This window comes from Anser anser (genome assembly GCF_964211835.1).
Source record: "Anser anser genome assembly, chromosome: 9".
Taxonomy (NCBI): domain Eukaryota; kingdom Metazoa; phylum Chordata; class Aves; order Anseriformes; family Anatidae; genus Anser; species Anser anser.
The window spans coordinates 15,815,885-15,838,128 of NC_139729.1; the positions used below are offsets into that span (position 1 = coordinate 15,815,885).

The 22,244-nt window shown below is 49.0% G+C and overlaps 2 protein-coding genes across 3 annotated transcripts in view; one reads left to right on the top strand and one right to left on the bottom strand.

Moving 5' to 3' along the window:
* Positions 1–6,083: 6,083 nt before the first annotated feature.
* On the bottom strand, positions 6,084–20,678 carry BDH1 (3-hydroxybutyrate dehydrogenase 1). The gene is made up of 7 exons (XM_083849167.1): positions 20,537–20,678; positions 19,335–19,463; positions 17,069–17,141; positions 15,543–15,653; positions 10,672–10,813; positions 8,947–9,099; positions 6,084–7,951 (listed from the first exon to the last, which is right to left on the bottom strand). Exons 2-7 carry the CDS (start codon positions 19,415–19,417, stop codon positions 7,482–7,484), a joined length of 1,032 nt encoding a protein of 343 aa, XP_083705293.1. The 5' UTR covers positions 19,418–19,463; positions 20,537–20,678; the 3' UTR covers positions 6,084–7,481.
* LOC310904423 (D-beta-hydroxybutyrate dehydrogenase, mitochondrial-like) overlaps positions 20,667–22,244 on the top strand; it is a gene marked incomplete at its 5' end in the record, with an annotated part of 29,599 nt that continues 28,021 nt past the window's right edge. For both annotated transcript variants that reach the window (XR_014588321.1, XM_083849151.1), the window contains one exon: positions 20,667–20,807. Coding sequence is in view for 1 of the 2 variants with exons in the window: in XM_083849151.1 (XP_083705277.1) it covers positions 20,667–20,807 (141 nt within the window). The remainder of the gene's footprint in view (positions 20,808–22,244) is intronic.

Below are 22,244 nucleotides of genomic sequence, written 5' to 3' on the forward strand. Positions count from 1 at the left end.
GAGCTGCGAGGCAGCCCCATGCCCTCTAGCAGCATTTTTACAGGAAAGGAAAGAAGTCTCCCTGACAGTCCCAGTAACTCTGCAATGCTCAGACAGGGAACAGCACGTCCCCCAGGCCACCTGCCCCACTCCCCGTGAGGTTAGTGGCACTCACATCTGCTGGTAAATTGTGGAGCCCAGGAGAAATGTTCCCTCTCAGTAATTGTCTTCCTGTCGTGCAGCGATGCCTGCTTATGAAGCTGACAGCCTTCTCATCTGGGAGGTTTGCAGGGCCAGGACTAGGATATGGGTATTTGCAGTCCTCCTAACCCTGAACAGACCCATACCTTTCCAGATAGCCAATTTTACCCCAATAAATAATGGGCTTGCTCTGAGATGTTATAAATAGGCTCCGTCAGCAAGCAGGAAAGGGAAGGCCGCTGCTGTTCCACAGGGCGGCGCCGCCATCGCGGGGCGGTGCTGGGCTGCAGGCTGTGGCTGGGGAGATCAGCTTCACCCCCAGGTGCTTCCTATCGGGACGTGTTCCCCTAGCTGCTCATTGTCAGCTTTTCCAAGCTTTTTTTCACACCAACACCGTAACAAAAAGTACACAACAGCCAGCTCCCACCGTTTCCAGCTGCTGCACGCCTCCGGGGGCCCGTAGGGGCTTTGCAGCTGGTGGAGGCTGGGGACGGCCGTGGAGGAGGCGAGGCCGTGGTGAAGGCGCCGTGGGTCTGAGCTCGGCAGAGCCCGGAGCCTGGGACGTTCCTGCACACCAAATAGGAGAGAGAGGCATGAAACCAGCCTTTCTCCGGCCACCTCATGGCCTCTTTTCCCCAAAGAGGAGAAAATACTTCAAAATAACACTTGGGACTCCTGCCTGCTCCCTCATTTCGGGGCTCCTGAGCCTGCTCGGCACACATCCCGACTTCTCTGTGCCAGACACGCTCCCTTGGCGAGGCAAGCTGACATTACTGGCTAACCACCCCAGCCCAGGGGCTGGAGCTCTAAGGAAAGCAAAGCCACCGTGCCTCCTGTGACTCACACTGAAATCACAAGCCGTCTGCATTTCCAGCCGGGCCTGTAATCAGCTGGGGCAGGGCCGATCGCTTTCGGCCGGGAGGGTGGAAGGAACCGGTGGGCGGTGGGGTCACAGCCCCCCGGGTGTGGGAAGCATCTCGAGGCAGCAACGCCGGCGTTCTGCCCTGCCTGCTCGGGGGCTGCTGCTGCAGAGATGTCAGCAGGTTTTGCCACCAACAGCGCACATAGCAGCCCCAAAATTTGGTATTTTAAGGAATGTGGTGTTTTAAAAATTCTGCTGTGGGAGCGCAATGCACACTGGTGTGGTTACAGCTCGAGGCACACTCAGCACCGCTCAGCCGGCACGTGGACACGAGCTGGCTGAAAATCCGCTCTTGCCTCTTTGCTGCCTTCCCTTACAGAAATCCACCAAGACGCTTGCAATCACTTCAGGAATGCTGGTATCCACACAAAACCTCCCGGCTGCCTGCTGCTGCAGCGCTGCAAGAGCTCCTGTGAACTCTCCCACTGCATTTCAGATCAAAGCCAGCCAGCTCGAGGCACTGCTGGGAGTGGGTTTTAAAGTGTTGCAGCTGAGTCCTAAAAAAAACCTCATCTGCTTTCATCCTCTCTGCAGCCTAACAGACATTTACAGGCCTCTGGGTAGTTTCGTGTAGATTCCTTTTCTCCCTGCTATTTCAAATGAGGGTGAATCCCATTGAAAAGCACATTTCAAAGATCTCAGCCATCTCCTCCATCCCGTTTGCGTGGGCTGGGAGCAGCAAGGCTGGAGCTGTGCTCTCCGGGAGCACCGTGCGGGTGCGAGCTCAGCCTGCAGCCCCAGCTCCAGGCCCGGGTCACACATCCTGCCTGTCGGAGGGCTGGCTACCAGCCGGGCTGGGGATTTGCACGCATTTTTTCCATCTCTGGGAACAAGTTAGAGTGCCTGGATTATTTCTAAAGAAAGGTGACAGCAGTCAGAAAATTAACTGCTGCAGGGCACCGGCATCTCCTGAAACGGGACAGAAAACCACCCAGCATTATTGCTTGATGGCCACAGCAGCCTGGGCCACAAAGAGCCTTTTGGGGTGGCCAGGACCAGCCCTGTGGTGCTGGGTGCCAAAACCCACCTGGGACTGTGTGGAAGGGGTGGGGGGGCAGCTGATCCAGGCCCCTGCAGCCCCTGGGCACCCCGGCCACGTCTCTGTGTGCCCGTGTCACCCCACAGCACCCTCAGGATCCACTGAGCAGCAGTCCGGCCTGCACAGAGCTGCATGCCCCAGGCCCAAACCACTGCCAGGCCGAGGGAGGCCCAGGGGCTGCTGGTGGCTCTGGGGGGCATTCACCTGGCAGCAAAGAGAAGCACAGGCTGGAGAAGAAGGGGGGTGCCCACACCCAGGTGGCTGGGGCAGCCAGCAGCATCCCCGTGGATCTGTCCCCCACCCCTGGGTGCTGCTCTTGCCCCCAGAGGGACCAGGGCAAGGGCAGGTGGGTGCTGTGGGGTGAGTCCAGCCCAGCGGGGCCATGGCAGGGGGACCGGTGTCCTTTGGGGCCACTGGGCAGGGACAGGTGGCCCCGGGATGGGCTGCAATGGGGTCCTGGGCTGCTGGGAATCCCAGGCAGGGCCAGGCTGTCAGTGAGTAAGATATTTCACAGTTTCTAAACCCATCGCAGATCCAGAGGTGACTCAGGAGTGGCGTTAACACACAGCTTCTGTTGAACCAGCTTTTGTCATTTCTCCTGGCCTCTCTGAGCAGCTATGCTTTTGGTCTCGTGACAGAATACCCCAGCTTACATCCTGATAAGGCTTGACACAATACCTCTAAGGTTGTGCAATACGAGGAGCAGGAATAGTCTGTGGTCCTTGGTGCAACAGAAACCTGCTGCTTGCTGCGCTAGCGATGCACGGACCTGGCGGGCTGGTTCAGGTGTGCTTGCTGGCAGCATTCAGACTCCTAAGGCCTGAAAAACTGGCTGTGAGTCTCTGTGGCAACATGTTATATCACAAGATTTACGGTCCACCCTGCTCCAGGTAAAGTCAGAAATACCTCTCTGCTGATCTCTCCTGATATTGCCACGTTTTCACACTGCTGCTCTGACAGTCATAGCCCAGGCAGAAATAATGACAGAGCGTTTACACTTCCACCCCAGGCTCCAGCAAGGAGCGTTCTGGGGCTTTGGTATTCAGGAAGGGTGAGGGCAGGGTCCTGTTACTTCCCAACCTGCAGTTCTGGCTGGAAAATAAGATATGTTTGTGCTCAAGGATGAGTACCTGGGCTAACCCAGAAAGGGTAAATTGGAGCTTTCTTTCTTCTGTGTCCTCTTCTCCCTTGGTAAAGGCAGGATGTAAAATCCTGCCCAGGCCACGGCTCCTTGGGTGTGGTTTCTCAGTACCAGCATCTGACCACGGCTGGTCTGCGGGTGAGATGACCTGCTTGCCCCCGGGCTGTGAAACGGGACCACCGCCACCTCGGGAGAGCACCATTTCTCCACAACTCATGTAGTGGGTGATGACAGCTCTGCCAAGCTTTTCTGCTAAAGCTTTCCCACATCACACAAATAATTACAACCCTGTGCTAGAGGAGGAAGGAAAACGACTCGATAAACCTGCAGCAAAGGCAGCTGTGTGGCAAATATGGGTCCAATCTCTCTTCCAGGTAATTATTTATACACAGTGGCAGAGCCCCACATGGACACAGAGACTCATATGTAACTGGGGACAGACACTGACAAAAAGTCATCTTCAAACAACCACACTCAGAAGCAAACTAAACACTGCTAGCAAACATTGTTCTAAAATACAGCGTACATCTCACCCAGATTCCCTGCCCCTACGCTTCCCACAGACTGCCCTGAGCTGCCTTCTGGGTGCAGGAGCAGAGCAGCTGGATTTGCAATTTTTCAGGCAGTCCTGAAGTCCTGGGGCCCTTTTAGAGTGAAACAGAGAGCAGGTAGACAACTATCTCTGCCTGTCCCTCACCTGTTGCAGAGGAGCTGCAGAACGCACTGTGCCAGCCACCACACGTCCTCTCGGGCTGGTTATAGATGAAAGTCCCAAGCTGGGACCCCCGTCTTTGCCATCACCTCCTCCACCACCCGAGCGAATTCAGGCAGGTTCGCGGCACCCCTTTCACCCCGCACCCTGCAAGGGCTGTGATGCCCAGGTGACGGGTGGTGACAAGCCCAGGCTGGCACAGCCTGGCATCCCTGTGGCTGCTGCCTTGCTCCTGGCCCTGGCATCTCCCCCTTCTTGCATGGCAAGGCAGAACCCCTCCAGTGCGAGCTGCTGCTGCCACCCACGGCTGCTGGGCTGCCTTGCAGCGTTGTGCAAGAGCTGGCACAAAGGCAGGCTCCCCTTGCTGCTTTGGCAATACCAGGCTGGTGCCTCATCTCCCGCGGGGAAGCGCCGGTTTTAGTCTGCAGCACTGCAAGGCTTCAGGGCAAGCCCTGCGCTGCTGCTGGGGAAGGGGAAGCAGCGCTACGTTCCCGAGTGGCACCTCCCTGGGGAGGTGTTGTCAGGTCTTCTCTGGGTTGTGCACGTCACTCCCTGCTTGTTTGCTGGGACCAGGCTGGAAGCCACTCATTTCAGAGCCACGGTCCCCGAAGTGCCAGCAGCTGCATATAGGCTTGGGAGCAAGGTCCCTTCGCTTCAGTCAGCTCTCAGTACAGACAGCGATTTAACTTTGTGGCTCAGCAACTGAGCCGTTCATATATTTAATTCAGTACCTATTTAATTCTTAAATTTAATTCACTTGGGGCAGGCATTCTGTGCTCAGCCATTTAACACCGCTGAGAGGCCCTTTCCACTTCCCTGTGCCCAGAGGAACCCTGTTCTGAACTGCCAGCCCAGGACCATGAGCCTCAGACCAACGCACAAGGCTGGCACATCTGCCTGCAAGGGGAGCCAGGGTCAGCCCTCTGCGGGGCTGCTGAGCTGAGGCACAGGCTTAGGACCTGCTCTCCCATAGCTTCCCTGGCTATGAAGTAGTTTTGTTTAACCAGGAAATCCCTGCACTCATGTGGCAATGAGGGGGTCACTAAACACTTGTCTCAAGTCCAACACTCACCTCCCTCAACACTAGAGTTATGAAGTGGGTAGAGCTTCAAGATTTCCTCACTAAGGTTTAGAACAAGATGTAACAGCTGTAGTTAAAATTACCCCATCTCTGCTGCCTCCCACCACACTAGAGAAGATATTTTTAGGTTAAGAGAGTCTTATCACAGACAGCACTGGTGACAATCTGCTCATCTCCCGGGGTGCTGAGGCAGATAGATCTCAACCAGTACTGCATGGAGAGCAGTGATGCAAGCTGGCCAGTGGCTTTCTGATGGCCTTGGTTCAATCATTTAAGCACTGAACCATTCATTCCCCTTTTGATTTGATATGTATAGAGATAGCAGCAGATCTCTGATGTCTCTACCAAAGAGGAAGATGAGGGATGTGTTCCCCAGCAGCAATGTCATCTCAATCCAACGTGCTCTGAAGGTCCCTCTCCTGTCTTCAGTGTAACTGGCCCAACGCCTCTTCCTCTAGCACTGGTGTGATGGAGCTGCCAAGTGCAAAGGCAGCTCCAGGTTGCCCAAGGGTTGCTGCATGGTGAGATGCTGTGCCAGTGCCTCAGCTTGGCAAGAAATATGTGGGAAAAAAGAGAAAGCAGATCTCAGAGAAGCACCTCCAGCTGGCAAGTCCCAGGGTTTTATTTTGTCAGTGACCTGCTGTATGCCTGCCCTGCTGAATCACTGCTATCCCCTTCCACTCTTCATAGCTCAGTCTCTTCCCGCTCCATGGGAGTGATCCATAACAATCCCTGGCAATCTGTGTGAATCTGGTACAGATGTAGGCGTAAGAGCTGGGATCACAGAGTCCAGGGGTTTGGTATATTTGTCAAGAGAGGCAGGAGGATACATCCAGTGCTCATACCGAAGTCTTGCACAAATGTGGACATATAAGAGTCTAGACTGCAAATATGCCTCTCAGTTAAGTGTGTATGTATAAAAACAAGCACGAACTTCACAAAATTAAAAAAAAAAAGTATATGAGCTTTTCACCTTAAATGTTAAAAAACAGAGAGGGAGCCTCTGAATTTTACCATTCATGTATACATTTATTAAGCCAAATGAGTCTGATCACGTCATGGTATGTTACTATAGCACATGAGATCCCTTCTCTTCAACTTTGCTAACAATGGTTATTTTAATTACTTTTTTGTTTTTTTCCTTTTGAGCTTAAACAAATTAACTCTTTCAACATTTCCCCACGAAAGGCTCTTTTGTGGTCCTGTCCTTTCCTTTCTCCTTTCCTTTCCTCTTTCCTTTCCTTATTTTCTTACAGTACAAAACAAATGCTTCACAGACATGTAAACATAACCATCATGTAAATTAAACTGCACCTAAAGTTAACTTTATTGTGTTATGGACGTTTTGTTAGATTTATATCCTGTTAGATGTATTTCGGCTCAGTGACTCCTTCAATGGAAGTTATTAACGGCACCTGCACTGCAGTAGTGCCTGGAGGCCCTGGCGAGGGTTAAGGGCCTTCTGTGCATGGTGCTGTACAAATACTTCAGTGTAACTAACACTAAGGTCCCTGGTAAGAACAGCATTCACTGATCTGATTCACTATAACCCTCTTTGCTTCCCTCTGGTCACTGGTGACCCTCACAGATTATACGAGCTGAAGGGAAACTCTAGGAGTTGGCATTCAACTAGTACTGAAGAGAAGAGAAATGTTACTAGGGGTCAATCCTGATGTCTGCAGCCCTGTGAGTAAAGCTTCTCACACTCATGGGAATGCTCATACAATTAAGAAACTCCTGTGGGAAAAGTCTGCTGGCTTCAGTCCTTGGATGACTGAACTCCAAGAAAGCACGTGAAAAAAGCAAACTGGTTCCTTTTCTCTAGTAATTCTCAGTATAATTCTAAGAGAAAAAGGGACAGGGTCAGTTGCTTGGTTTCAGCATTTCGAATGTCTTGAGTTCTGATCCCCAAATTTAAGAAGTCTCTGCTTTGCCTTGGGTTACTGTAATCAGGCCTAGAAAAGTCTGTTGGACACTCTTAGTCATCAGGAGGCAGTGGCTTGCCACTACAGCATGGAGGGCCTTTGTTATATGGTGCGAAGGCTGCATCCTAGGCAGGAATTCTGAAAATTGTGTGCGGTCAACAGCAGAAATTATTTTGAAACCACTTCAGAGCAATTGCAATTTAAATAACGATTTTAACTTGACATTTGAGGTGAAAAAAAAGGATTACAAGAAATAAATAGCAAAGAAACAACGTCCCTGCACAAACATAATATATTCCTGCCTATGAAGCACCCTTTGCAAGTTATTGCCCTTTAGGTTATGTCAGATGTTTAGATGAACCCTTTAGAGCTAAAATACAGTACTCTGAAACGAGGTTAGAAAAATTTAAAAAATGGGAATTGTGTACAATGCTCTCTTCAAAACAAACTTCCCACTGGGGCAGCCTAGGAGTACGAGGCCTCAATAGACATAGAGCCGATCTGAGATGGCTGCCGGCATGTGTGTCATGATCTGCATGCGCAGCCACCAGTAGTAATCCATGGGGTGGTAGCGGGTGTAGGGGGTCGTGGAGGTGAGCGCGTGGGCAACGCTCTCAATGACCGGCGAGGTGTCTGTCGAGCCACTGTTGCAGTACGTCTCCATCTTGCTGACCTGCTCATCGAAGTACTTCCTGCCGTAGTCTTTGCGCACTATCTCAGGGAGCTCGTCCCACATTTTGTCAGCTATGGCTTTGATCCGCTCGGGGCTGTACAGGTTGGTGGCAGCTATGAAGTTGCCAGGCTCCACGATGCTGACCATCACCCCCTGGGGCTGCATTTCGTACCGCAGGCAGTCGGAGAAGGCTTCCACGCCAAACTTGGTGATGCAGTACGGCGAGCGGGCAGGACTGCCCATCCGACCCATCATGCTACTGATGTTCACTACACGACCTAGGCAGAGGCCAGGTAGAGCACAGCTGAGCTGTGATGCACAGAGCAGATACCTTACACAAACCTCCCACCAGATTCCTGAACGTGCATCCACCCCTCCCCGCATATCCCTAAGAGCTGCCTGCCAGACCTGCTGGTGGCTCTATCGGTGCATTCCCGCCCTATGCAGCAGCCTTCAGGCAGGAGAACAAGCCCACTGCAGGGTGCTCCCTGGCTCGTTGTACCCCAGGGCACAGGCAGACAGTGACACACAAAGCGCGGTGCTATGGGGAACACGGAAGAGGCTGGACAGAACCTGCATGGTGGGAAACTGGATTGCTCAGCAGCAATCAGGACTGAGCCCAGACAAGAGGAAGGAGCATCAAAGAAAACCTCTGGCACCAAGACTGAGCTTGTTTATTTGCAAGGCTAAGGCACGATATCCAGGAGCCCAGTGGTAGCTTATAGCATCTGCCTCTCAAAGGTGCATAGCTTGCTCCTGTACCACAAATGGAAAAAGCAGCCTAAGTCCACTCCATCCTTCTCTGTGTGACAGCTGGATTATGGCTTCGGGCACAGAGCTGGGTCTTTCCTCCTCTCTCATTTTGGTAGGGGAGAGCGCTGGTAGGAGACTGGATGCTGCAGTCTAACCAGTCTGCATTTCCTCTCAGTGCTCTATGCGGAGTTACATTAGAAAGAGCAACCTCGACCACAGAAGCAGATACCTTCTCATGGTGGAGAAATGCTCCCTGGGCCACATATAGTAAAAAAATATACTTGTTTAGTCAGGTAGTTGGCCCCAGTACAAGAACAATTTTGCATTTTTATGCTGAGGCCTGTGTGAGCTCCAGAGCCATTGTGCCTATGCTGTGGGTCACGTTCTGTCTGTAAAGGTACAAAGGTGGCCAGTGGTGCAGAGAGAAGTGTAGTAGACCTTTTGGTCTCCATGACAGTAAGACACAGGGCAGGGCAAGGGACCTGCTCCACCGAGTGAAAGTCAGGAGGAAATCACTTACCCTTTGACCTCCGGATGAGCGGGAGGAAAGCCTTGGTGGTTCGCACAGTGCCCCACAGGTTCACTTCAGCTACCTCCATGTAGGTGTCCATGCTGGTGAACTCTACTTCCCCAAACGTGGAGATCCCAGCGTTGTTAACCAGCCCCCAGAGCCCTACAAGATAAAATCAAACAAAGTTTTCCCTCTATGAGACTAACGAGATCAGCTTGCAATAGGCCTGGTTAATAGATAATTGAACCAGAAAGCTCTTCATTAAGACCTGTAATTACGACAACCGGATAGAAGAGAACCTAGAGCAAACCTTAGTCTCCTGAGCAAATATAACCACAATCAAAATCTGTTTGTACTGCCCAACCCTGCAGCCACAAAATACTGTGAGTACAGTGAAATTCTGAAACAGCAAACAGAGAATTTCAGCTTGTCTAAGCTGTTCTCCTTGATATTCTCTTTTCAAAATTCTCATTTTTAAAAGCAGCAAAATACACTCTCTAAATGCAAATAATAAGAATAGAAAAGACCTTGTAAGAAACAAAATTCTTTTGGTGTAAAATCTCGTGTTACCATAAGATCTCGAATGTCTGCAATACTGGTGAGGGGGATATGGACATGGGTGAGCCTGCCATAGCCTCTCCCTTTTATTCTGCTCTAAGCAAGATATGAACAGAAGCTATTAACTCATTTGCCAATGAAAACAAAGTTTAGAAAGGAATTTGGAATAAAATGAACTTACTTCATATATTTTCAAATTGCACAGGAAACAGACTGAGAAAGGTCTGGGTTGACATCTCTCTGCTTTTTATAAAATCTTACTGTTAGCTGTTGACTGACTGTGTCTAGATCTATCTTCTCAAAAGCAGCCCAGAGAAAGCAACGTCCTCTTGGCCTATGCTTGAGAATACAGGGCTGGAAAACTTTATAAAGAAGAAATATACACATTAAAATAAATGTTAAAAAAAAGTAACAGAAATAGGTTTTTGCAAAATCCAAAATAAAAAAATTACTGGCTGTTCTGTTTGTGAACAACCTTCAGGTGCTGAAGTGGGACGCTCCTTAAGGAGAAAAATGTAGGTCACCAAAGGGTGGAAAGGTTTTAGGAATGCATGAGCAACTCGAATTTTCATAGTACCAGAGCAGATTTTGCTGTCCTCACATCAGAACGAGGCAGACATGCTAAGAAAGGTAGGTACAGCTACCCCTGCAACTATTAAATGTATAATATATGGTAATATTTACCATAGCATTAATAATAGTCAGCTTCATAAGAAATCCTTTTGATAACATCTCCATTTTCTTTGTTTTTTCAAAGTATAGGGGAGACACTTTGGTTGTTAATCCACAACCTTTGGGCACGGGCCAGGTTTTATGACTTAATGGGGGTTACAATAAACCTCAGTTCACAGGATCAAAGCACTCATCCCAGGGCCTTGAAGCAACGCCCCAATTTCTGCTTATGTCCCTACAGGAGCTAGTGGAGAAAAAAGCCGAGCCCTTTTTTTGTTGTTGTTTGTTTGCAGATGTTGTCTTAAGGTGCACGTGGGAAGCAGCTTTCTGATATCGCACATTTAAACAGGCCATTTGCTCTGCACTGCTGCTCCTCAGAGCTTTTTGCCCTTCAATGTATTGCTCAGCTTCTGAAGTGTGCCCTGAAAATGCTCTCGGCGCCCAGCTGAGGGAGCTCTTGTCACCTATCTCCGTGTGCCCTTACAGACTGCGGGATGCGCCTACCTTTCTCTGGGTCCTCCAGGCTGCTATTCACGTGCTCCACTGCTCGGTCCACTTCTTTGCTGTCGCAGACATTGAGCTGCACAGTTCTCATTCGGTCACTCTTCATGTCGTCCAGATCCTTGGAGCCACCATCTCCCTTGTCCTATTGGGGAAGAAAGAGCTGGTTTGAATCTGGCCAAGGAACTTGTGTAGAAGATCAAACGTGTATCAACCGCCAAATCAAGCTTTTGCTTGAGTGCACAGGGCAATCGGAATGATCAGGACAGTCCTGCAGTTCCAAAGGGCACAGACAGGGCTGTTCCTGCAGAAGAACACCGTTCCTTGAGCAGCTCCATCTGACCATCAGCCCTGCCATCGAGTCAGCTGCTACACACTGCTGCAGCAACCAAGAAAGCAGGCGGAGCTGGATCTGCCCAGCAAGGTAACTGCTGCCCAGTACAAGCTCTGAGATCAAGCTGTGATCCACTGCCACGGGTGCCATGGTCACTTTTGCCTGTGCACGGGGCACAACAAACAGTGTGGCGGTGGTAACGGTATAAAATAGCTGGTGAGTGGCTGCCCATGTACATTGCATGTGCCTCTCAGTCACATCGCCAGCCCTGGGAGTGACAGCCTTGTAAGAGGGACTGCCTGCCCACTGCTCTCTCCCTTCAGCTGATCCGTGCACACAGCTTCTGCCGCCTGGAAACACACCTACTGCCTGGAAACACACCTGCTGCCTCCGGCCGACTCCTGCAGGGCGCAGTTACCAGGTGGCTGGCCAGCTCGCCTGACAGTAAGCTCCCAGGAGGCTTTTCCAGCATCTTGCTCTCTTCTCCTGCCCTCTCCATGAGCTGTTTCTCACACCTCTTTCCCATCTCCACTTTTTTTCGCAGCTCAGAGCAACAGTTTCCCCCAGTACACACATACCTACTCACAGTCCAGCCCTGTAACTGCAGCTGACCCCTCAGACACCTTTCCCAGGGGCCAGATACTGCTAGCAACAAGGCTGCCGTGCCCAGAGCTACCTGCTGCGGTGGTCCTGCAGCCTAACCTGGCTATGGTGCTAAGAGGACACATACACACAATATTAGTATGAATTTGCAACTATCCCTGAATTGCTTTCAGACTGCCCACTTGCCTCCTCAGAGAGCCCACGTCAGGTAGCCCACTTTAGATACCACACTGTGCCCATACAAGAGTGGCCATACACATTGCTGCGTCTCTGGGCCACCTTATCTTCCAAAGCACCTTCTCCTGGATCCTCTTGTTCCTGGGCTTATCTGCTGTGCTCACACACAGGACCCTGAAGCTCACTGACTGGGGTACCTGGTGTCTCCTCTATCTTGTTCTCCACCCTTCCTTATTCCAAAGCAGACCATTAATACTGGTTAGTGCTGGTCCTTAAGAGAAGGCATTTACTGCATTCTCCTCACACGGAAGCATTTCACATACAAAATGGAGCCATTAGAAGTCCCATGCATAGCTTCATGGTGTTTGGTTTTATGGTGAACAAAAAGAGCCTCATGCTAAGTTCATTGCTCACTCAAACCCACTTTGGTGCTGAAGTCAGCATGTATGGCAAAGCACTGGAAAGCACACAAACAGCCCAAAAAGGGGAATAGGGGAAAAAGGGAATAAGTTGCCAAAAGGGAGTCAGCAAATGTAAGCACACAAGTCCCTTGGAATCAGCAGATAGAGCTAAAAGGAGAACAGCAAAGCCAACGTGCTTCCTCCTCCAGTGCCAGGTCTGTGAGGTGCTAAGAAGTCACCTGCCAGAGAAGAAAACTCCGCGAGCCACCATGTGGGCGCAAGGTGGAAAAAGCACGTGTCTCAACTTCTCAAAAATTTTGGCAAAAGATGCGCAGCAGTGGACCTGACTCTTAAGTATCCAATTCTCCTTGTACGACCAGGTCTCTGGGCCACAGAAGCGCACCAGCAGCAGAGGCCTCATAAGCTTTGCTGGAAATTTCACAGCATCCTCTTCCTCCTCCCTCACAGAGCCGGCTCTGCAAGCCACCATGCCTCCTGCCTCCCCCCACCCACAGCCAGGTGCTTGGAGAGGACTCCCTGGGGCTGGGATCCTGACCCAAGAGATGGACTCCAGCCATTCACCCAGGCCCCCAGGGTCATCCCCTCGGCTCTTCACAAAGGGCAGAAGGGTGGTGTTTCAGCCAGGTACCCCATGCCTGCACCATATTCTCCTGGCACAGGGCACAGCCCATCCCTCGACCCCCGGGCCCCCACACAGCACTGGAAGGGCCTCCTCATGCGTCCACAGACCCCATGGCAAGAGGACCCAGCCCTCATATATTTAAAAAGCAGACCACTGCCTCATCTTCCTCTTTTCATGGTCACTCTCATGGCCCTCAGCTTGGATCTCTATCACTGTGTCCTTGAAGTGGCACGTCACACACCCTGTGGCTCTCAGCACTCCTTTGGGCCCTCCAGGAGCTTGCCTGCATGCTGGGCTGCTCAGATAACCTCTGCCTTCTCATTCCCCTGCAAGCTCCGAGGGGCCTGAGCACACACAGCAAAGCAAACAGGGATTCCACGACACTCCTGACAGCCGTGACAAACACCACATATGTCCACTGGTAACAGATACTGCTGGAAAAATACCTTCTTCATCTCGTGTCAGCTGGCTCCTCCAGCTATTAACCAAAGAGAAAAATAAGACAGCTGCAGTGTGATTGTTCATCGGATCCAGTCTACTACTGTCTTCTGGCAATGAAGCATCAACACTCACTGATACATTTGTTGGTGAAAATGTTAGGAACAAACAGTGTGAAATAGCACTTAGCACAGATGCATCCTTGGGGTCCCCTTAGTCATGACTCCAAACACCTCCCAGGTCCCCTTCAGCAAAAACCAGCCAGGTGCTCAGGATCTGGCCACTCTAGGAAACCCTTCCTAATGAAGGGACAGCACTGCACACATTTTTTATCTGCAAGGAGAGTGCACTCCCTGGGGACACAATGTTGGAGTATGTTTCTGATGTGCAGCTGCGCTCTGAAAAGCAATCACATGAAAATAATACTCAAGTTTCATACTCATTTCCTCTCAGTGAGGGCTAAGTCAAACATATCCAGTTTACAAGCAAAATGTGATGCTTCTTATTTCCACCTCTAGCTCCATCTAGAACCTAAAAACAGACTGAATATTTTCTGTCCCTAAAATCAGTACCAACAATAACACTGACCAGAATTCTCTTTGTTTTTTTCCGATGAGACCTATGGCTTAAAGACAAGTCAGCTCAGTCTCTTGGAGTTTAGTTCTACAGGGCTAAGAACTTTTTTTTTTTTTTCCATAAAGTATGTGACCTGAAGACACAGAGTAGGCCAACCAGTTGACTAGGGAGCTTTGGCATTTTTATAGTGTTTTTCTGATGACAGTTGCTGTCACCAGTCTTGCCATGGTCACACAAATTTTGGAACATGGAACATGAATCCAGCTAAAAAAACACAACATTTAATTATACAGTGATAAAGCAAAGATTTTTGGTGATTCTTGGAGAGGAAACAAACGTTGATCAAAGCTAAAAGGACTTCTGTCACATACTTCATTTCAGTTTATGCTGAAATTGTCAGAGGCCATGATTTTCCACTAACAAGCTTGCAGTAGCATGTGTATTGAAGACACCAAAATGGAAGGGAGGTTTCAGCAATAGTTAAACGCATGCTCACTGAAAATCAGGTCTTTCTGGCAGCTCAGACTGAGGAAGTGAAATACAGAAGTAACCCTGTAGCTCTGAAATTTTGGACTACTGTCAACATACAGGCAGGCAGTTATTCTGAGCAGTGGTCTTTAAGTCTCAATGTTATCATCTCTTCTAATGTTGACTTTTAGTTACAAAAGCAGAGGAAAAATATCTGCCAAAAAAAACAGCCTTCTACCCTCCCTCTTCTCAATACCTTTGGAAAAGCAGCAGTTTATAGAAAGTATCTTGTTCTGCTGTGAAGCCTGTAGAGGGAGCCCAGGTTAAAAAAATATAGCCTTGGCCCAAGGCTGAGACACCACAAGGGGAGGGAGCTATCTGAACACAAGTTTCTCATTTGAAAAAAATGTGGCAGAAAGAAACTAATAATTTAAGCAAAACTTTGTAATAATGGAAATACTAACATCAGAAAGAGTATTGGTAACACTTAAAAAAAAAACCAATCACCTGACAAAGTCTCTTTAAATAATATAACTATTCAGGACACATTTGTAGTGATAAGCAAGCTAAAAGATTTGGATCAAAGTAACTGACCCACCCCAGGATATCCTGAGGAGTAGGTTTGCTTCCGTCGGGAAATGGCAATGCTGCAGAAAACGTGCCAGTGTTTCATAAGGAAAGGCTAAAGCTCTCTGTTATTCACCATGATGAGGCATCTCTGACTGCTCTTAAAAAGTATATCAACAACTGCACCACTAAGCTATTTGTGGCCTGAATCTGCTCTCAGTTGCACTAGTGGGACTTTATCACCTTCACAGCGAGTTCAGTGTGCACCCTCAATGCACACTACAGCATGGCTGTATTCACATATATAGAAAGCAATGCTTATACCACATGCTATAGTATCACTGGTGGCTTGCTGGATGTCATAATTAATCAAAATAAACTCTGAATAATTATGTATTGCCTATAAACTCAGATGTGGGGTTCTAGTCGATTAGATTTGGAACAGACCAGAGTGTTGTAACAAATAACCTTTGCAAGCACTGCAGTCCTGGTTATGGTCTAGACCAGATAATACTCTATGAAATTCAAGCACCTGTGCCTTTCCCTTTGGGCTGCCAACAACCCTCCCTCTCCTTGGCAAGATGTTCTGCAGAGTGGAGATGAAAGACTGGATTTGTGTGTCTGTTCATGTGCCACAGATGAAGAACAAAGTTTTTGGGTTTCCTACCTTTTGCAGGCAGCCAGCGTAAACAATGAAGCCTTTGGCATGCAGGTGCTTGGCCAAGGCAAATCCGAACCCTGAGTCACAACCTGTTATAAGCACAGCTCTACTGCCGATCTGCAAAACAAAACAAAACAATGTGCTGGAATTGAGCACTCAAGATTGGTGACTTGCAGTACACAGAACAAAACCATGTCCTTGGCCAGGAGCAGTCTGTTCCAGGGACATTTTCTATGCTCATTGCCAGCTACTGCCACCCAGAGCCTCCTGAAGACAAGAAACAGGTTCTAGCACCTCTGGCAAACAACTTTCAAGGCAAAGAGACCAAACTATCACTCTCTGGCAGTTCACATCCATCGTGAAATCTGAAAACATACCAGACAGTTCCCAAGAAATAATTTTTCTTCAACAGCAACTGCTCCTACTGTTCTGTGCCTTGCAGCCTGTAAGGTGTGGGGAAGATAGGTCGACTGAAAAAAGGCGGTATGTTAACCTTACTGACTGCTCATTTATCTTTCTCCTTCTAGTATATAAACCCTCTAGTGCTGCATTTTAAAAGCTAAGCAGAATCAAGGGGATTGCATGCTTGAAATTAAGACCAGTTGGTGATTAGTCTTTTTTTTTGTCTTCTGATTTTTCTAACATAATTTAAATAGAAGTACACCTCTTTCCTTCTCCAAACCCCTTGCCGTAGCCCAAAGAGAGGCCGCAGTTAAGCGGCATGTTGAGAACTGCACAGTGCATCAAACATCCTAGCAGCAACAGGTGTGCATGCAGCAAGGTGCTGCTGTGGGTGGGATGAGGTAATAACTGTTTGCAATTCATTCCAACTCATCTCTGTTAAAACTAGAAATGGGGCCTTCCACAGGATACACAGGGACTGATTAGTCCCGCCTGGCAATGATGCGAGGGGTGCACCTGAATTCCTTTCAGACTCTGTCCCAGGCTTATGGAGCAAGATGTGCATGCTCTAGCCCTGCTACAGTGCTGAGTTCTGTGCCATACGACAGACAACAGGGCAAAACACCCCCTTTCCTTTTGATGGGCACTGTTTCTGGCAAGCTACTGCCTTCAAGGAAAAGGCTAATAAAGAAGGGGATCCCTCTCCAGAATAAGATGTGAGGGCACACCAATTTATTTACATGACTTTGTCCAACCATACTCTGGAAAGAGAGGGCACACCAATTTATTTACATGACTTTGTCCAACCATACTCTGGAAAGAGAGCTTTATTAAGAACCTGTCATACAAATACCCTCCACTCTAAGGTGGAAGATTTCATCTGCTGAGTGAGTTCCAAAAATAGAAAAAAAAACACTGGTGTGATTGTTTATTTCCATCCTTAGTAGCATGTACCGTGTTGCGTCAATGGAAGCTCTGTGCTAGGAAAGAATGCGGAGTATGTTTAAGAGGTCCAGCTCGGAGTCTTTCGGGCGAATAGGAAAGAAGAATTTGGTCACCAGGCTTCGGGGAGTTTAAAGCTCCAGATCAGTAGAACTGGTTCCCAATCTGGAAACCACAATCACACTCACCTGATCAACCTCACTTGCATAAGAGCGGCTACCCCACGAGGACAAGAGAGGGAAGCAAAACCTTTTCACAGGCCTGTTAAAAAAAAAATACAGAACAATCAGGCATGGGATATCTTGTCCATACCCTGGTGCTGCAGCATTACACACGAAAAAGAAAGTGGCGCTACCTTTGTACATGGTGCAGACTGTCACTTGAGAAGACAGAATCTGGACATTTCTTCCTCTGCAATGTCTATGCTTTAGATACTCTTAGACAGATCTTATATCTCCTCTTTGCTACTGCTTAAACTAAGAGATACTAGGTCTCTGAGCAGTATCTGCCGTGCAGATCTGAAGCTCCTCTGCACAGCATGTCTGACTGAAGTAAATAAAGCGAGTTCACAAATACAGACCAGAGCAAAGCAACAATGCCCTCCAGGTGAGTGAGTATCTGTTTATAAAAGCTATGTGACCAGTAGCATCACATTGTCTTAGGTCTTACTGTCATTCATCAAAACCAGGCCTAGACACCACATCAGACTGACCCTGTCCTCCATCCTTGCCAGCCACCTCTCTGGACCATATCAGCTGTTTCATATTTTGATTTGGGCCCTGACATTGCCCCCTGCCTTCTGGCTTTCCCCTAGACGTGCTGTATTTCAGCTGCTCTCTGGTTCCTCTAACATCTATCCTTCAGTAGAGCTTATCTTCCAGGCTGCTCTTCTAAGTGAATTTGCTTAATCACCCAGTTATCTCCTGCTCAGACATCACAGGCACTCCTAGGGTGACCTGTGCAACACTGAACAGCAAACTGCAGACACTGGCCTCTGAGCTGCATTTTCTGCTAGCAGGGCTAAAGACAGGGTCTAACAGCGCAACAGCTTTGAAGCAGATGAGAAGGGAGCTGACCTACTTACAGGTAATGGTGTCCACTCACCTTCCTGCAACAGTTTGGCTCTTTTCCTAACCTTCACTGTCACAAGCTCAACCAACTCTTGAAACAGCAATGGCCAATTTAATTGCTGCAAAGGTCAGACCCCAGACCCAAACTGTCTGTTAACATTACTGACCGGAATCCTGGCTTGGAACTTTTGTCTCAATGCTAAGCTTCTCTGTGTTTTTCAAAGTGCCCAGAAATGTTCATAATGTTTCTTTTAGTTGCATTAAGTTAATTTTTATTTTTCAATGTCACATCTGGTCCTGTTATTTCACTGCAGCACAGCGAACAATCGATTTGCTGCACTCTATTCACAGTAACCTGTGGTGAATAACTGCTTCGTGTTCCTTCTACCTTGACTTGAAGGCAAGGGCATTAAAATAGATGCCAGCTGCTGATCAGCAGGAATGTCATCAGAGGAAACAGCTAAGAAGCATAGATGTTGCTAGCCCTCAAGTACACTAATGTACCATGAGCCATTTTTGTCATTCTGCATGACTGAATTCTAGAGACCACAACTGAGGCTTTTAAAATGCACAGATGGTCCACAAATTAAATCTGTCCTTGTAACCACACATTTGCTTTTGTTCAGTTACACTAATAAAAGCAGTTCTCAGCTTGAAGAGTCAAGTACACAAACGTTACCTCAGTGCATTAAGATACTGGTATCATGGTTAACACTGTCTTTCAGACAAACAGTTGCATTTCCATTTCAGATTTAGCAGTATATGGGTACTTCAAAAAACACAAAACTTTGTACCAAGCCCTGAGTAGAAGAAGTACAAAGTGGAAAAAAAAAAGTCTTTTCTGAACTTAATAACAAGTTAATTTGAAAATTTAAGGCCACAGCAGATAGATTCCTGCTGGTGCAGCTTGAGCCTGTTGTGGAGTAGATAGCAGATAAAAGGGTCAACCTGTTTGCATAGGAAATCTCTGATTGCTTTGCTATCTTTGCTCTTTATGGCTCTGTCACAGGAGCCATCCGTGGCAGTGATGGTGTCACACACCACTATCAATAGCAGTGGAACAACAACGGAAGTGGCAATTCTTGCTTAGTCCATTAAACTGCTTGTTTACAATTAGCAATACACACACCATTGTTTGGGAACCTTGCTTTAAAGCAAACCCAGTGAAAGTAATCCATTTGCTCTGAATTTGTACAAGTACGGTTCCCATTATACACAAAATATATATATATATACATATTTTTTCAGAGCTAGGAGTTAGAATTAAATAGGCAGTTTTCTGCCTATTCATGTTCAGAAGAAAGAGAAAAAAAAAAACCACCAACGAACAGTTTCATTACCCAACCCAAGTTCCTTTCCATGTCTTCTTCACCATGTTACTTACCTGAAACCATTCCCTGGGTCCTTGAAATTCAGTTTTTTTACAGAGATGTTCAGGAGAGGCCGGGACAGCTTGGTAGCCAACATGCTTCCAGTTAACACACTCTACCAACAAGACTGTTCTCCCTTAGATCTGCAAGACAAGATAGCACCTCAGCTTTAGTTGCTCAATTATTTTGTAAGTCATGCTGACTCCAAGTCTTTCAAAGAGAAAATCAAGTCCAAAGAACTCCTCTTTCCCCCTTGCAGTCCCTCACACCGAGATAAATGGCTCAACCTTCAGCCACCTCGAGCTGCCTTTAAATAAGGAAAAAGATTACACGTAAACTAACAAGCAGGAAGTCATTTCAAGAAAACATCCATTTCTCGTTGTTTAATGCATCCTAAACTATATTATCAGAAACAGCTAAAAAATGAGTTATTTACTCATGCAATATATTATTTCGAGTGAGAAATATAAGATAATTTTCAACTAAAACAGACGTTCGCGCCATGGCTGACATTATGTTACGTGTTCCCAAAGCAATCCCCGGGCTTTATGGCTCGTACAGCCACGTGCTTAAAAATAATTTTCTTTGTAATGAATTAGCTGCTGATACTGGACGATGCACACGGAATGAGTAAAAGTTACTAGGGGAAGAAAATGGCTCAAGAGTAAGAGTGAAGCAGGGAAAGTCGATTTCAATCGTATCCCCTTTGCATACACCGGATCCAGCGCACACTATGCAAACACACACACACACACACACAAAAACATCTCCCCAGCCTAAAGCACAGCCTCCTCCATTACAGCTGAAAAACGCTGCCTAGTTTTGGGATCTTATTTATGTCTCTGCTGAATTCTGTGCTGCTGCCGCAGCTTCAGGGCCTGCAGAGAAACAGGCCTACACGGAAAAAAAAAAAAAAAAAAGTCAAATTCCCCCAAAAAAGAGCTGTTGTTGGACAGCAGGCTAGGAAAAGAAAGGTCTAGAAAACTCGATGAAGGCAGATTTACTGCGCTGCGAGGTGCCGGGGGTCCGGCTGGCCCCGACCCCCGCTGCTGCCCGCCCCGGAGCTCGGCCAGCTGCGGAGGGGGCCCTGGGGGTCTGTGCACCCCCAGGCAGCCCTTGGCAGGCTGCAGGTGGAGGCGGCGGGGGGGCGAGGGAAGATGCCGGCCGCCGGGGATGTCGGCAGGGAGGGGTCCCGGGGAGCCGCGCCGCGCCTTACCTGGAGCCGGCGGGGGGCTGCGGGGCGCTGCCGCCGTTTGAATGAGGCTGTGCCGGTGCCCCGGGGGCGGGCCGGGGGAAGGGCCGGGCCGGGCGGCGGCGATAGGCTGCGGCCGCCACGGGCTGCGGCCATGCGGGGCACCGCCGGGCTGCTGGCGCTGGGCGCTGCCGCCGGGCTGCTGGCGGGCGGCGGCGGGCGGTGGCTGGGCCGCCTCCTCCGCCTCCTCCTCCTGCCGCCGCTCCGGGCGGTGCGGGCTCGCCGCGCCCTGCCCGTGAGTATGGGGAGGGCGGCTGTCACCCAGCGGGGTCGGCGCTGCGCCCTCGCCTCACGGGGAGCCCGGTGTGGGGAGCCCTGCCCGGCTCTGTAGGGGGGTCCTCAGGGGGAGAGGATGGAGAGAGGGGGGCCTGGGACGGACGGAGAGGGGCCTCGGATGGAGGCAGAGGCGGCCCCCGCGGCACAAAATGGCGGCGCGCCTGCGGGGCCGCCACGGGTGCAGTTGGAGCAGCTCCGCACCACAGCGCCGTGCCGGGGGCCATGCCGAAGGCCCTCCCGGGGCCTGAGGGGCTGCTGGGCGGGTCAAGGTCTAGCGCCGTGAGGGGAGAGAGGGAAAATGAGGTCGGTGAGGGGTGAAATCGCCAGGTTTGGAATGGCGCCTGGAGGTCTGTCAGCTTCTTGCGGGGATTTGACAGGGGCAGCGTTGTCGGTGTTGCTGCAGTGCTGACCTCTGTGCTACTGTAAAACACAGTTTCACGCCACAACGTTCATAAAGCAGCGAATGCATGGATTTTGGTCCAGCGTTCTAAATTTGGAAGTGAGTGTAAAGGAGAGAAAAAAGCCCCGTGAATAGAACAATTGCATAATCCATTTCCTTTTATACGTTACAAAAATAAATAAAAAATGTCTGGGGTGCTTTCACTGGTTTGGAGTGAACTTGGCTCTTGCTTATGTCCCAAATAGCTTCTGCAGGCACCAGAGAGGATCTGCAAGTGGACGTGTGTTGTTCTAGGAGTTCCAGCTCAGTCCTGCGTGCCCTGAAGTGGGCAGAAAATACTTCTGACCTGTTTGCAGCCTCCTGCTCCGCTGCTCTTCTGTGCTCTGCTCCTCTGACTCCTCCATCCTATCTGCATTTGTGTCATGGCAAACAAAGGGAGAGGGGAATATCTGCGTGAGGGTAGCATTATGGCCCTCTCCAGAGATTCAAGGAGCAGTTACGTGTGTCCTTGTCGTGAAGATGATGGATGGTACACTAGTTGGCCGCTGGCCTTTGGCTTGGAAGGCCTTTCAGCTATGACAGCTTGTGCCGAACTTCTTGCACTTAAAATTTCCTGTACAACTTCTCCCTCTGAAATTTCATTGTGCTGGAACAGAGGTGGTGGTGTGCTTGTGCACTGTAACCAGGCAATACATGCTGTCCAGAATTGCAGGAAATCAATAATACAGAGATTCCTGTAGCAAGTGAATCTTGTGTCTGGGGGATGCTCTGCAGCCAAGGATTTTTGTACGTTGGGAAAATACCTTCTTTCAGTTTGAGTGTTTTCAGTTTGTTTTCCTCAAATTGAAAGCTTCAGATTCCCAACTCTGGAAATAAGGAACAAGCCAAGTTTACTGTGTAACTGTTTGTTCGTATCTTCAAATTAACCTACCTGATCAAAAAAAAAAAACAAAAAACAAACAGTTACGGGAGGTCATCAAAGGGAACAGGATTCAG

Bases quoted from the DNA above. Each gene is read 5' to 3' on its own strand.
- BDH1 (XM_083849167.1), bottom strand. From the start codon at position 19,417: ATGTTGGCTACCAAGCTGTCCCGGCCTCTCCTGAACATCTCTGTAAAA. The intron at 15,654-17,068 runs GTGAGTGTGATT...TTTGTTTTGCAG, and splicing joins ATGCAAGTGAGGTTGATCAG to ATCGGCAGTAGAGCTGTGCT. The intron at 9,100-10,671 runs GTAGGCGCATCC...TTTATCTTGTAG, and splicing joins CCTGGAGGACCCAGAGAAAG to GGCTCTGGGGGCTGGTTAAC.